This window comes from Alosa alosa, chromosome 4, assembly GCF_017589495.1.
Source record: "Alosa alosa isolate M-15738 ecotype Scorff River chromosome 4, AALO_Geno_1.1, whole genome shotgun sequence".
Lineage (NCBI taxonomy): Eukaryota > Metazoa > Chordata > Actinopteri > Clupeiformes > Clupeidae > Alosa > Alosa alosa.
Genome location: NC_063192.1, coordinates 10,312,114 through 10,327,531, shown reverse-complemented (window position 1 = coordinate 10,327,531; position 15,418 = coordinate 10,312,114). Strand labels below are relative to the sequence as shown.

Sequence of the window (15,418 nt, the reverse complement as noted above, 5' to 3'; positions counted from 1 at the left end):
GGAATAGGATTTCATTTGGGATTTATTGCTGTAAATAAGGGAACTGGCAATAATCTCTCACCATGACTTTATTAAGTGGTTCCAAGAGACTCCAGCCTCAAAGAGCCCGGTATCACCAACACAAATGCTTTCAGGTGGCAATCTCACCAAATCCATTTTGGCGTCTAAATGTTCATAAGTAAAGCAATTCCATTTTGGCCCCATCATGGATTTACTCCTCACAGAATGAGTAAAGTAGGATCAAAGGATCAAATCAAACATAAAGCAATTAAAATATTTAAAAAAAGCAGATTCTGATTAGCACACTCCTATCAACATCATTAACCTGCATGCACTCGTTGACATTTGAACATTTTTTATGACAATTATTAATTTCATTTTACCTTCTTACATATCTAATTCACCTGAAAATCCTCTGAGCAGCATTCACGTTTCCAGCTGAATGTAACTTTTAATGTGATGAATTGATTAGAGGCTAAAGCACTCTGCCACACGAGTCCCTGCCAACAGAACATACACTCTCATCCTGGCCCTGCTGTGCATATTTCATGCAGGTTAATAATTCAGCAGCAGCAGCTAAAGCATTAGACAGCGCCGTGGCACGTGTGAGCATGAGACAGCATATCTCCCACCGCCCCTTTCAGCATTTTACTCCTACACACAGTGGTAGTCATGCGGACACAGCAGAGGAGGACAACCCATAGGCCATGGGACTACAGCAGTTCAGGAAGACAGCTTAGACTTGACACATAAAGATAAACAAGATAAACTGATCTTAACGTGTTATCTGGTCATAAAATAAAAATGCTCATACACTGAACTACTAAGAGATATAGCGTTAATCTATTGTATACAGTGCATCTGATACACTATACTTGCACCTGGCAAGTTCTATTGGATTCTTGGACATAAAAAGGCAAACATATAAGATAATTCAAGCATTAGAAGACTTACAAACATCCAGGATATGTTATGTTTTGTTTTATTATGTTGTATGAGAAATTGCATTTGGTGCCTTTCAAAAAACTTCAGATGAATCTTGTAGCCAGCCAGGCTATAGAGGTAACCCAAATTACCTGAGGAGCACCATTAGCTTACACTCAAAATGTCTCCTTTGGTGTAGTGGAACTAGTAGTAGTAAGTTTATTTATATAGCACATTTTCTATGCACAGAGTGCAACCCAAAATGTGAGTCACAGAGAGTGATGTCTGTCGATCCGCTCATGTTTTTTTCTGCTCCCAGTGGGGCCTGATCACTGGTCTCAGGTCAGGCAGGAGCGAAGAGTGTCACTATGGTTACTGAGAGCTACAAATGTATTAACCCCCCCTAACCCACATATACACATGCATAATCAATTCAGCCAGCTGGAGAGTCTACCCAACAGTGCCCCTGGCAGTGCCATACAACCAGCTGGTCATCCCCATTAATGAGACCACATGGGTCAGTTATGATGACCCCTTCAATCTGCCACCTTTTACTTCTTGTCTGCCATAAGGATGACCTGATGTACTTTTCATCCACTATGGTTACTATAGATTATCATATGACTGTAGTGGTTTATTTCATTCCCACTGTTCAAATCCATTTTCATGGCTAGTGACGGAATATATTTTTCACCAGTGTTGCATCATGCTCCCCCTGTTCACGTTTGCGTCACACACACAGTCACATTCTCATGCACAATGGAAAAGCGTTTTGCAGTATTAAAAGCTTTTCACACACCACAGCCATCATTTAAAACTATAATGGCATAGCTTGATTCCTAAACCTTCTAAACCTGCACAGCTAAACTTGCATTTTTCTTTGATTTGTTCTCATTTTCTAAGTCGCTTTGGATAAAAGTGTTGTGTAAATTAAAAAATGTAAAGTAATGTTGATGATAGCCCATCACGCCGGCAGTCACAGAGCGCGTTCATGCGAGTTTCTTGCCCCTCCTCTCTGCGTCCTCGCGTTCGGCCTCCTAGTGGCGGTACTCGTCTCCGCAGTCTCCGATGATGCGCGAATGAGGTCTCGGGAGCGCTGCAGCACGCCGTCGATGGCGCTCACGTCCTCTGGCCGCAGCTCCAACGTGCAGCTGCGCAGCGTGTCCTCGATGTGCTCCGCCCCGGAGACGCCCAGCCTGCAGCCCACGATCACCCCGCCCACCGCCGGGCGGTCCAGGATGTAGCGCGTGGCCACGTTGGCGACGGAGCCGCCGCGCGCCTTGGCGACAGTGTCCAAGACGGCCAGCAGCTCCTGGAAGAGGCCCCAGCCGCCCCACATGTCCACCACGTTTTTGTATTTGCCCAGAGACGCCGTGTTCAGCTCGGCCCGACTCTTTGGCTCAGCACGGCCAAGATACTTCTCCGTCAGCAGCCCCCCTCCTACATGAGGGAGGAGGAGAGAGGCAGAAAGAAGGAGGGAGGAAGTTAATGATGGACAGGGTGGAGGAGAGACAAAGGGAGGGGGGAGGGAGAAGTGTCAGTGTGCCACATGGGTTAAAGGAGTGAGAAAGCCAGAGGGTGGGATGGAGGATCTGCCAAATGTTGTAACCTTCTCTTTGTTCAAGACATTTTCTAAGAAATGTATAGTGAGGATTCAGCCCTTGTGTTCACTATCTATCGTCCATGGACTTGTTATTGATGTTGTCTTTGTGTCTTTATGAAGCACTTTGAATAGCTACTGTGCCGGGAAATGTGAAATATCAATAGATTTTACCTAAATGAGATATATATATATATATATCATCTATACAATCTCATCTATACTATATCATCTATACTATTCAATTGTTCTAAAACTTACTGTTTACCATGTTGTTAGTCGCTTTGGTTAAAAAAGCGTCAGCCAAATGTAAAATGTAATGTAATATACTATCTAAAAATGACACTCTTCTCTATTTCTCACACAGAGTTCTGTGAATGTCCCAAAGCATACTCACCTAGTGTTCCATATGTTAGCAGTTGAATGCCTTGGTCAAGGCAGAAGCGCTCCATGTGGACAGCCGGCCTGCGGTCAATTAGAGAGTACTGGACCTGATTGCTGGAGATGCAAATCCCTTTTCCTGTAATCTCCTCCAGTCGCTTAGTGTCAAAGTTCGTCAATGATAACTCCCCTGTGAAGCAAATTAGGTCATATTTTAGCCACAACTAATAAATGTATAGAAAAAAATATGGACGTGGGGAGCCCATTTCTTGCCGTTATTCTCACATGGCATTTTGTGTGTAAGTGTTTTAAAGAATACATATTTTTATTTTTACAAATAATACAGTACTACTGCAAAAAAAACACATGACTGTACGCACGTATGTTGCCCTCTTGCCGCAGATCAGCTAAGTGACCAAGAGCCTCAAGGTATCTCTTGTCATTGTAGTCCCACCAGTGGAACTGGACACAGTCCAGTGTGTCCACCTGCATTCTATCCAAGGACCTTTGTATTGCCTTCTCTACCACCTGTTCAGAGTAGAGGTGTAGGTGTGTGGGGGTTAATGGAATCATTTGATGTGATGAGTGCATCCATAACTACACTGTGGGTGCCCCTGACATGACCTTGAATCCATACAATGTATCCTAACAGCTGCCAAAGGGATTTTACATAACAGAGTGATTAAAAATGCTGAGAGGATTGCACTGTTCATTGGCCCACACTGCACTCTAGTGGTAGTCTGTATATCTGACAGTTCAACTCATTTTGCAAATTCATATTCATCAAGTGTACAAAAAAAAAATGATCACAGTAAACCATGTTCCATGTAGGCAACAATAGGACAGTAAATGAATTATCTCTCTTTAAGTAGACAATCAAGCTACAGTGCAAAAGGAGACCTTAGAGTAACACTAAATGCTATATTTTAAGTACTACCTTACATAAGTAGCAAGGAGACAAGATACCTTTCACCAGGGGTTCCCAACGTTTTTTGGCAGGAAGCTAATTTGTTTGGCTATCTTTGTGCGTGTGGTTGTTTTGCTACTTTGTTTGGAACGTTGATAAAGCACGATTATGTCAATCAAGCATCTTATGCGGACTGTCAAAGTTTATTTTTATGTAGCCAGATTGTAATGAATGATCCAATTTCATGAGGCTTTTAATATTTTTTTTATTTAATGTATGTATATTTTAATGTAATGTACTGGTCAATTGTAAGATCCCTGTATCTCAGGCAACCCCATTTGAATTTCAGGCGATCCCACATGGAGTCCCGATCCCAAGGTTGGAAAACGATGCCTAACACATACAGTCTTCTTACACCCCGAGCTTGGTCAATGAATAATCATCAAACTAAATAGAAAGGGCACACATTTCTTCCAAAATTACTCATTCACAATACATATAGATAACATGTGTTCCTAATGTCAATCTGTTATCAGATCCAACATAATGGCTGGCATAAAGGTAAACCCACCTTGCGGTCCATCGGCCCAGGTCTTGGGACCCACTTGGTTAAGGCCTGCACTGGGGGTGGGCTGCTGGACCTGGACTTGGCCTGATTATAAAAAAAACAAAAATAATAACAAAAATTATATAAAATATATATATATATATATATATATATATATATATATATATATATATATATATATATATATTTCCTGTGAGATGATTTTTACCATGATGATTAGTCATGATTTTCTCCAGCTGAACCAGTGTTCTCACTGTCTCTGTACAGCATTGTACTATAGTATTGTGCAGAATAACCCCTCCACTTTGCTTAAATAAATGTTAAACACACACACACATTTATAAATGTAATAAAAAACATGTAGGGCTCAAATGGGAGAAACATACTAAAATGTGAGGTCTGATGTTGACAGCTGAGGCATAGAGAGGTGAAGTCTCATCTCTGAGGATATTATTCTGCCTGAGAGACTCTAGAATCGATTCCATTAAACTGCTGGAGTGCATCAGTCTGGAAGAGCATGCTTGGCTGCGTTTATAGATTGTCCACTTCAGAACCAAGGTGTGCAGCACTTTTGGACATTCAAACACATTGAAGGTTTTTCTTTTCTGAATCCAATACACGGTAAGAGAAGTCACTCTGTTTAAGTGGGGCTTCTGTTGCTACAACTGGAGGTCAATCTAGTCTCTGAAGTGGTTAATAAAAAAAATAAAAAAAACTATGGGCATGTGTATGTATGATTTTAGATGCAAAAAGGCAGGAATATTGACTTTTAATATAACATGCTAGAGAATATAAATAATTGAGATCATGATTTGGGATACTGTTATTATTTGAGAGTATTAAATAAAGTCAGTGTGTGGGTACTAGGGTTATGCATGCATGTGCCTATGTGATAAGGATATTGATAAGAAACTCAAACTGCCACTTGTACAATACAAATCCCAGACTTGTATGAGTGTGAACCGTTGAATTCATTTATTTTTGCAACTTCAGGCCAATGTGAATTCATTCATTTTTGTAACTTCAGGCTAATTCTGGTGGTAAAACAACACCAGGAATAGAACTTTGAAACAGGCATCCCACCATAGTCTTACAGGATAGCATGTACTGTTTTCACATATACTTTTCATCACTTCACTGGAATGACACCCTGTGGTCTAACGCCATACCTGACTATAAAATCTTCCAAATATTTCCTCTGCAGGGCCATAAATGTCGGCCATGTCAAAGGTTGTTAGACCAGCATTAACATAAGGTTCCATTGCCTGGGCTGAAAGTTAGAGAGAAAAATAGAGGGAGAGAGATTAACATTTCCTAGACCAATAGCTTATTATATGACAATGATTATTTTGCCTATTACAACACGAGACCTGCACAGTTTATCGAGGTTAGAGAAACATGGTCCACTAGCGCCACCCAGTGTGCGTATTAAACGATAGCTAGACCCTTATGTTTTTCCTTTTTTTACTTGTTTTACTTTTTAGAGAATTAATACAGAAGCTGTGTCATATGCTACTTATTACTGTATGAGTTCAAATTCTGCGTACAATTGCACAGTGTTGTAAGCCCAAACCTATAATCCAAATGAAGGTGCTTGGAGATCATTAAACAGTAAGGTAAGGTTTACAAAGGCTTATTTACTTACCTGCTTTTTCTGGATCAACTGGACCATGTGCACCTGAAACCTGCCACATACCATTCAAAATACGACATATTTCAAGGCCACCAGCGAGTCGAAATTTGGGTACCTGAGCCATTCCAGAGAACCCCCTCGTTGGGCCCTAGATAGTGCTAGCCCAGTTGAAATGCGAACAGTATCGAAATGTATCAGCAGAGAGGGTTCAAGCGGCTAGTAATCAAGGATCTTTGGTATCAGCCGAGACACAATCAACCGGTAAAGTCTTCGAATTACAGCGTCATACGCACAAAATTATGTTAGTTCTACTGACTCACGAATGACGTATTTTCAGCTCAACATTACAGTAGTTTGTAGCTCGTGCGCCTGTTTTGAAACAGTTTGCGTAAGCGACATAATAGCTGTCTATGCATAATAGTTAGTAGCCTACTTCCTGCACTTATTCTCGACGCTATTGGTCAGTGATTATTATCGTCAAACCAATCATTTAATTGTCCAATTAGGGCAATGAAAATATTTTATTAGATTTTAAGTAAAAAGAACATGGACAGAGAGAGATGCGTACAAAAGTACGGCCAATACACAAACACATTTTTGGGCTGTGCATCACCTTAATCGACAGACGTGTTTGCTGTTCAATTACCTAGTGAAGTATAACAACATAGGAAGCAACATAGGACAACATGACTTGACTTCAAAAGACCTTGTTTGACTTTTAGCAATGCAACACTACACTGACTGCTGTTGCCACATTTACCCTTACACATGCTTGTTTTGTGTTTTTCCGGGTAACAGAAGCTCCATGTGGACAATAAAGATGTCAATCACAAATCTCCAGTTTGCCATTGGCCAGTCAAACTCTGGACTGGTTGTCAACTTCCTGCTCCACCTCTGGATAGACTTATTTTTGCAGCTGAGCGAACAAATCAGCCGTTTTGTAGCTAGATAAATAAAGAGACACCGTAAGAAATCTTTCTATATTCTTTTTCTATAAGAATTCATTTGGCTGTTGCATTTAATAAATGTGTTTCTAAGTGCTCTTAGACAAGCAAGACGCTGTACTGACCTCACTCGACGCATCACTTGGTTAGCATTGCTAGTAGTTGCCTGAGAGGGGCTAACTCTGCTTAGCAGAACACATGGATGATTTGCATTACTTAATTCAAGAGCAGTAAAAGCACATCAGTTTCATCTTATGTACTGTTCTCATGGAGCGTAGTTATTCTGATTTATGGGGTAAGAAATTTGGTGTACCAGTGTACACTTGAGATAATTGACATTAGGAACGAGCTAACCTCGCGCTAATACCCCCGGCTTGCTAACGTGTGTTTATCAGCCTTCAAATACAAGTATTGCAGTACAAGAGACTTCTGTCTGTGAATGAAATAGAATAACCGAAGGTCTGTTATGTTAAACGGCACCTATCATCACCCACAGCACGCACTGCTAAGTCATTACTAATGTGGGAGGCACCATTAGCGTTACCCACCCATAGCATAATATTAAACCACCATGAGTTTTGACAAAATGTAACGTTAATCTTTTGTTGGGGGCTAACGTTACTGTACACCGTTTACCCATGACCGTCCAAAACAGGTTTATGTCAATACCAACATTTAAGTGAAGCCATTAATGTTTGAGTTAAACATGGTTTGATTTTATTTTGGTCACAGTTTGGAATGTGTCTTGTGTCATCCCTAGGCTGCGCGACAGGTCGCGGCACCAACGCTGCCATCATGTCTGGTACAGCGACGGTGTTGCAGCAATTCGTGAGTGGCCTAAAGAGTCGCAATGAGGATACCCGCGCCAAAGCAGCAAAGGACCTCCAACATTATGTGACAACAGAGCTTAGAGAGGTAAACAGTCGACCAGTAGGAGTTTCGCTATTGGTTTCTGAAAGTGTTTCTATTTAATAGCATACAGTGATCTTGGTCAAAATGAAATGTGTCAGAAATGTTGTAAAGACAAGTGTATCTGTTTAATTCTAGCTGAGCCAAGATGAAGCCACCACTTTCTATGATGAGTTGAACCACCACATATTTGAGCTGGTCTCCAGCTCTGATGTGAGTGAGAAGAAAGGTGGAATCCTTGCCATAGGTGAGTGGCACAGACTGAGGCTGACTCCACATCACTGCTCTTCTGATGCATCAATATGAATCCCTAATCCCTGATTTCCTAATGTTTTTCTAAATCTCTCTTTCATCGCAGTGAGTCTCATTGGAGTGGAGGGAGGCAATGCCACCAGGATCAGTCGCTTTGCAAACTATTTGCGCAACCTGCTGCCTTCCAGTGACCCTGTGGTGATGGAGATGGCCTCTAAAGCCATGGGTCACCTGTCCATGGCAGGCGACACCTTCACCGCGGAGTATGTGGAGTTTGAGGTGAAGAGGGCACTGGAGTGGCTGGGAGCAGACAGGAATGAGGGCAGACGTCATGCAGCGGTATGTGTGTAAACCTAGTTCATAATATGGGGCTTATTCTTTAATTGTTCCTGTGAAGTGGGTTTACTGAGTATAATTTGGGAAATGGATTTATTAAGTATAATACAATAATAATAATACAAACAATAATAATATGCTTTATTTGTATATCACCTTTCATACACAATGTATACTGTGACGTTTGTGGACATCCTTTTGTTTTGCAGGTGCTGGTGCTGAGGGAGCTGGCCGTCAGCGCACCCACGTTCTTTTTTCAGCAGGTCCAGCCTTTCTTTGACAACATCTTCTACGCGGTGTGGGACTCCAAACAGGCCATCCGTGAGGGGGCGGTCTCTGCTCTGAGAGCCTGCCTTATTCTCACCACCCAGCGTGAGACCAAAGAGATGCAGAAACCACAGTGGTACAAGGTCTGTGGTTGAGTTTATGTTATGTCATATTGCTCAGTGGGGCAAGACTGTTGCATGACTGCCTTAAATCTGAGCGTGGGAATATTGAATAAAGTGCCTATATGCCTGACCCTAGTTATAATGTTACAGTGTCTGGATCAAAAGTAATAGGCCAAAACATAATTTGTTGCCTCTGACTAGGTGTCATGTGTGCCTTTTCTTGCTATAGCAAACCTTTGAGGAGGCCGAGAAAGGCTTTGATGAGACCCTGGCCAAGGAGAAGGGGATGAACAGGGATGACCGTGTGCACGGTGCCCTACTGATCCTGAATGAGCTGGTTCGCATCAGCAGCATGGAGGGAGAGGTGAGGCTCGACAAGGGACGAGGTACCCTCCCGAGGATACCTCCTCTCTGAACACTTCTACACACCTAACATGCACCTACCTTGCACTTCCCTTTTTTTCTTCCTCTACCTCCTCCTTCTACCACATTCTCCTTCAACTAAACTTTAACTAGTACTTAAAACTTCTGCACTCTCATCCTCTGGTAATAGTATTGATTGATGTAGTATTATTTGCTACCTAATCACTCCTCTGCATTATAGCATTACATTGAATGTTATTCCTCATTTTCTTCAAGTCACTTTGGATAAAAGCGTCTGCTAAATGATTAAGTGGATATATGAAAAGCTGTGTTATTTGATATGTGACCATGCTTCTGTTAACTATCCCACCAGCGTATGCGTGAGGAGATGGAGGAGATCACGCAGCAGCAGCTGGTGCACGACAAGTACTGCAAGGAGCTGATGGGCTTCGGAACGAAACCGCGCCATATCACACCCTTCACCAGCTTCCAGTCCGTGCAGCCGCAGCAGTCCAACGCCCTGCTGGGCCTGCTGGGGTACAGCACACCGCAGGGCTTCCTTAGCTTCGGGGCCACGCCCGTCGCCTCCAAGAGCACGCTGGTGGAGAGCCGCTATTGCCGAGAGCTCATGGAAGAGCGATTTGACCAGGTGAGCTCATCTATGGCGCACTACGTGTCTGTGTTATGTGTGAGTGAAATGATGGGAATCCGGAGTCTTCCAGACTTAGTGGTTGGTCACTGATGCTTGTGTCCTCAGGTGTGTCGCTGGGTGCTGAAGTATCGGACCAGTAAGAACCCTCTGATTCAGATGACCATCCTCAACCTGCTACCACGGCTTGCTGCCTTCCAGCCCCACACTTTCACTGGTAAAGTTTACTATTTGAATGTCAAATCGCATTCATTATTTAATGGAACACTTTTTGGGAAATTAGCTTATTCACTGTACACCCCAGAGTTGGATAAGAGAATACATATATACATCTCATCACTGTGCGTGCAATAACCCAGTCTGACACCGTTAGCCTTGCTTACCATAATTCACTGGAAGTTAAAGCTATATTATTACTACTATACTAGCTTATTTCCCAAATAGTTGCTGAGTTCCTTGAAAAAAGACCCTTCACAACTTTTAGTTCAATTAGTTGTTGTCAAAGGACATCTCCAGGTGGTAATGGCATGCTTTATCTACACCAAACAGATCAGTATCTGTCCGACACCATGGGTCACCTGCTGGGCTGCCTGAAGAAGGAGAGGGAGCGCACTGCTGCCTTCCAGGCTCTGGGCCTGCTGGTGGTGGCCGTCAGGACGGAGATCCAGCCCTACCTCACCAAGATCCTGGAGATCATCAAAGCTGCTTTGCCTCCCAAGGACTTTGCCCACAAGTAACTATTTCGTACATTATAGTTGTGTGTTGTATGTGGATGCATTGCAATTGATTGCACACCTGATTAGGTCAAAGAGACAACATGATTTCTGCATCATTTCTGCCTGAAGAATTAAAGACCCCTCATAATGACTACCAGTTTGTAATGATAATTTTATTCATGAATTGAACAGGCGCCAGAAGACCATGCAAGTGGACGCCACAGTGTTCACCTGTATCAGCATGCTGTCCAGAGCCATGGGTCCTACCATTCAGCAGGACATCAAAGAGCTGTTAGAGCCCATGTTAGCGGTTGGACTAAGGTAAGGCTTGGTTTGAATCAATTTCTTATAGGCAGTCAGTGAAACCGTTATGTCTGTGAAAGTATAGGACTGTGCTAAGACATTGTCATGTGTCTTCGTCTTCTCTTTATGATGAATGCTATCTGGTGATGCCACTCCCAGGTCAGGAGCCAGTATCATAATAATAAAGTTGAGTTGACCCCCTTCCACACAGCCCGGCTTTGACTGCAGTGCTGTATGACCTGAGCCGGCAGATCCCTCAGCTCAAGAAGGACATCCAGGACGGACTGCTGAAGATGCTGTCGCTGGTGCTGATGCATAAACCTCTGCGCCACCCGGGCATGCCCAAGGGCCTGACACACCAGCTGGCCTCGCCAAGCCTCACCAACATTCCCGAAGCCAGTGACGTGGGCAGCATCACCCTGGCCCTGCGGACACTCGGCAGCTTCGAGTTTGAAGGTAAGACGAGTGAAGCGGCGGCACCCTTTGGGTCAACTTTTTGGTCAGCGTTTTGAGTCATTCCAATTATAGCATGTTTAAAGCCAAAAATATTCAAGACAAATTTAGTTCTGATTTTGGCCTTTGCTGAGTCCTCCCATTTGTCCGTCACGGCTCACGGTTTTGTCTCTCTCACGCTCTTGTCTTTTCATCCACCCATCCGTCCCCTCTGCAGGACATTCTCTGACCCAGTTTGTGCGCCACTGCGCCGACCACTTCCTGAACAGCGAGCACAAGGAGATCCGCATGGAGGCGGCACGCACCTGCTCGCGTCTGCTCACGCCCTCCATCCACCTGATCAGCGGCCACGGCCACGTGGTCAGCCAGACGGCCGTGCAGGTGGTGGCCGACGTCCTCAGCAAGCTGCTGGTGGTGGGCATCACTGACCCAGGTGAGGCCTGGAGAGATTGGGGGAGGTGAGTGGCCGGGTGGAGTGGGATTGGGCAGACAGGCAGATGGCTGGTCTGATTCACACACTCACTGACATGTGGAGGTGTCGCCGTGTCAAGTGTTGCATAAGCTGTGCTGCATCGCTGCATTAACGGGCTTCCTTGTCCGTACTCAGTTCCTCAGTTAACTATCTGTTATCTCAGGTGGTGCCTGAATTGAGTCTGCTTGACCACTCATAGACCATTTCATAAGAGAAAATCAACAACAGGAAAACATTAGTGAATCAATTCATGCTCAAATATTGTTTCTTGCATGAATCTGAGCATAGCATACCTGGCACAATGTTATGACATACACAGACATTAAGGCCTATGTTTACGTTTACTCTGGCACAACATTTACACAACACAACCCCTTTCTGTTTCTTCGGTTATCCGCTTCAGACCCAGACATCCGCTACTGTGTGCTGGCCTCGCTGGACGAGCGCTTCGACGCCCACCTGGCGCAGGCGGAGAACCTGCAGGCGTTGTTCGTGGCCCTGAACGACGAAGTGTTCGAGATCCGCGAGCTCGCCATCTGCACCATCGGTCGCCTCAGCAGCATGAACCCCGCCTTTGTCATGCCCTTCCTGCGCAAGATGCTCATCCAGGTTGCCTATTCTACTGAAAGTCAACCCACCTGCATGCATTACTTATCAACCAACACTAGATGGCAGTCACTTCACAGTATTTTAATTCAGAGCACTGCAGTACAAATGTAGGAGATTACTGTGTGTGGAGATTCTCATTGGCAGAATTTTCAGTTTAATCACTTTAGAAGGTTACTCTCAAGCACTTTTAGAATGATGATAATTGTTTAGCTCGTCCATAGGGCATGTGATTAGGTCAGTTTGACCTTGCTAATTCTGCAGATCCTGACGGAGCTGGAGCACAGCGGCGTGGGCCGCAACAAGGAGCAGAGCGCCCGCATGCTGGGCCACCTGGTGTCCAATGCCCCACGCCTCATCCGACCCTACATGGAGCCCATCCTGAAGGTAGCTCCTCACCACAGTGTGCATACAAGAACAAACTACTAGCATAACTTATGACTAGCATAAGTTTTTTCAATGATTATACTGTTATTGTATATACATTATCCCGCTTATTATACGGCTACTTGCCAAAACGAGAAAATCAACTTCACATGATATGTCTCTACATTTATTTGTTACTTTTTCGTCGTTGCCTATGTTGAGAAGTAAATAGTTCGCAACAAATGTTGAACTTGGGATTAGAACACATTCTTTAGAAGACAGCTGATCAACAGTCTGTTTCACTTTTGAATGAAGTTCCATTGCGAGAAGTGACCGGACTACTTGCGGAGTGATATGAAAGATGTGAATCAGAAACACAAAACCCGTTGCCATTGACAGCGGTCATTATATGTTTCAGCAGTCATCACATGGTGCATATTTGACCGTAGAACGTTGGGAAATCCCATTCAAGTCAATGGAGCGTTCTACTAGCATTGTGAAGAGCCGTATAATAAGCATTTATAATACACAATATGCTGTTGTACAAGTTGTACATAGGTGTATGGGTATGGTGTTGGTGTCTGACCTTCCTTTGGTCTGTTTCAGGCTCTCATCTTGAAGCTGAAGGACCCAGACCCAAACCCGGGAGTGGTGATCAGCGTGCTGGCCACCATTGGGGAGTTGGCTCAGGTAAGTGACCGGGGCTTTCTTTCACATAATCAAGCTATCGGTATACATTTTTCTCTGTGTGTGTGTGTTTCCACAGGTCCTTTGGATGCAGAACTGGGAGAAGTTGTAAGAATGTGTGTGTGTGTGTGTGTGTGTGTGTGTGTGAGAAAGAGAGAGAGAATGCGTGTGTGTGTGATCTCACTCCCTCACTAGCTGTGCTCTCCATCAGGTGAACTTTGGCCCTGCGTCAGCCAGGAGGCAGCAGGAGAGCAGGCTTAGAGGCAGGCTGACAGTGCAGCGGCGAGGCAGTGCAGGAGACGCCAAAGTAGAGCGCGTCTGTGACGCGGCAGAGCGCAGACAGGTAGAGCTGAGGACGCAGAGCAGGAGAGCAGGAGGAGCAGGAGAAGCAGGGAGAAGGAGGCTCTCAGGGACAGAATACAGTCAAACAGGTGGAACAGGATGGGAAAGGTGCAGTGCATAAAAGGCCAATCTGTGACTAATCCTAAATCAACCTCAACGTTAAATTCAGCATAGTCAGCAAGTCTTCTAGCTCTGTGTTTGGTGTTCATGGTCATGGGAGGGAGAGATGTAATAATTTGATTGGCTTTTGAGCACAAATACCAACAAACTTTTAAGTATACAAATCACAGACTGTATTTTAAAGAATCACTTATATTAGGTACAATCACTAAGAAAATCTAAAAGTTAAAAAAATGTTTTAAGTATAATTCAACATTTTTTATAATTTCATAGCTTATGTAAGTAGGTTCCTCTATAGACAGATTTAGTCATGGCCTAGGTAACAATGACATCATTTCACATCAGCACACCCAAGGTGGGAGACCACCATGTAACTTGGACAGCTTAGAATGCCTGCAAATGAAGGTTGACATCATGAGAAAATGCAGCTTGACTGCTTTGCTGTCTGGGTTAGTCTGTGTGTCCACATGCTGAGAGTCTGAGAGCTGGGTTCTGGTGTTAACCAGGTGAGCGGGCTGGAGATGAGGAAGTGGATGGACGAGCTGTTCCCCATCATCATGGACATGCTGCAGGACTCTTCCTCCCTGGCCAAGAGACAGGTATGCTCACCCTTGACCCCCTGTCTGTGATCCGGTTCCTCGACACCACACTATTTAGATATTTCTGTGTCTTTATGAGGGGTGTGTGAAGTGCATTTTGAAACCTAAGAGCCCCTCGCTTCTTTAAATCATATTTTTTGGAGCACTGCATTTCCCCTTGTGCCTCGGGCTATAAATCTGAATTTCTTTATTTTTCTGTGAAAAACAGTATTGCATGGCTGGTAAGTTACTTCTCCCGATTTTAAAAGTGTCTTAACGCTGTATGAAAGCGCTGGCTAAAGACCATCGCTGTATTTCATGGGTCCCACCGAGCTGTCAAGAATGGAACTGGGAAGTCCAAATGGTTGCCACTGCAGTGACCCAGAATTCTCCAGTGTCTCCATATGAGTCCTCTCATTCCAAGCAGTGTTCAGAATCCTTTGTTGGGACCCTGCTATTGTCATCAGCAGTGTTGCAGGGCCCTGGTGATTTAAGACCTTTGAGAGTCATGTGAGAGACGACCAGAAGTCCAAGTAATTCAAGCCCGCGCCACATTAGTGACTGTCAAGTCAATCTCTTTTTTCAAGGCTAATTTGCATTCTCTCAAGCAGGGAATCTTGCTCTTTTGTGAATGTACAGACATTACCTCAAACAAAACACTTATTTTAACTTCAGTTCATATTGTTTTTAGTTTAAAAAGTGGAAGTGATGGAACTGGGACTTACAACTGAACTGTGGCATTGATGTTTTCTACCACCAGGTGGCACTGTGGACCTTAGGTCAACAGGTGGCCAGCACTGGGTATGTGGTGGAGCCGTACAGGAAGTACCCCTCGCTTCTGGAGGTGCTGCTGAATTTCCTGAAGACAGAACAGAACCAAGGAATCAGGAGAGAGGTGCTTACTGACCTTTTGTTGCTTC

General features: G+C 44.0%; 2 protein-coding genes across 3 annotated transcripts in view; one reads left to right on the top strand and one right to left on the bottom strand.

The window, feature by feature from the left end:
* Positions 1-55: 55 nt before the first annotated feature.
* On the bottom strand, positions 56-6,568 carry LOC125293481 (protein tas-like). Its single transcript, XM_048241409.1, is given in 7 exon segments — positions 56-2,000; positions 2,003-2,364; positions 2,922-3,095; positions 3,286-3,433; positions 4,384-4,464; positions 5,550-5,650; positions 6,026-6,568. Coding segments are annotated over 7 exon segments (1,017 nt in total). The 5' UTR covers positions 6,138-6,568; the 3' UTR covers positions 56-1,961.
* Positions 6,569-6,873: 305 nt separating this feature from the next.
* Positions 6,874-15,418, top strand: part of mtor (mechanistic target of rapamycin kinase) — a 94,895-nt gene continuing 86,350 nt past the window's right edge. For both annotated transcript variants that reach the window (XM_048240486.1, XM_048240485.1), the window contains exons 1-17: positions 6,874-6,978; positions 7,718-7,872; positions 8,005-8,113; positions 8,225-8,457; positions 8,664-8,864; positions 9,073-9,207; positions 9,580-9,855; positions 9,964-10,072; positions 10,405-10,588; positions 10,764-10,892; positions 11,086-11,330; positions 11,545-11,760; positions 12,203-12,408; positions 12,670-12,792; positions 13,378-13,461; positions 14,427-14,519; positions 15,259-15,393. In XM_048240486.1, the coding sequence (XP_048096443.1) occupies positions 7,753-7,872; positions 8,005-8,113; positions 8,225-8,457; positions 8,664-8,864; positions 9,073-9,207; positions 9,580-9,855; positions 9,964-10,072; positions 10,405-10,588; positions 10,764-10,892; positions 11,086-11,330; positions 11,545-11,760; positions 12,203-12,408; positions 12,670-12,792; positions 13,378-13,461; positions 14,427-14,519; positions 15,259-15,393 (2,598 nt within the window). In that variant the 5' untranslated portion in view covers positions 6,874-6,978; positions 7,718-7,752. The remainder of the gene's footprint in view (positions 6,979-7,717; positions 7,873-8,004; positions 8,114-8,224; positions 8,458-8,663; positions 8,865-9,072; positions 9,208-9,579; positions 9,856-9,963; positions 10,073-10,404; positions 10,589-10,763; positions 10,893-11,085; positions 11,331-11,544; positions 11,761-12,202; positions 12,409-12,669; positions 12,793-13,377; positions 13,462-14,426; positions 14,520-15,258; positions 15,394-15,418) is intronic.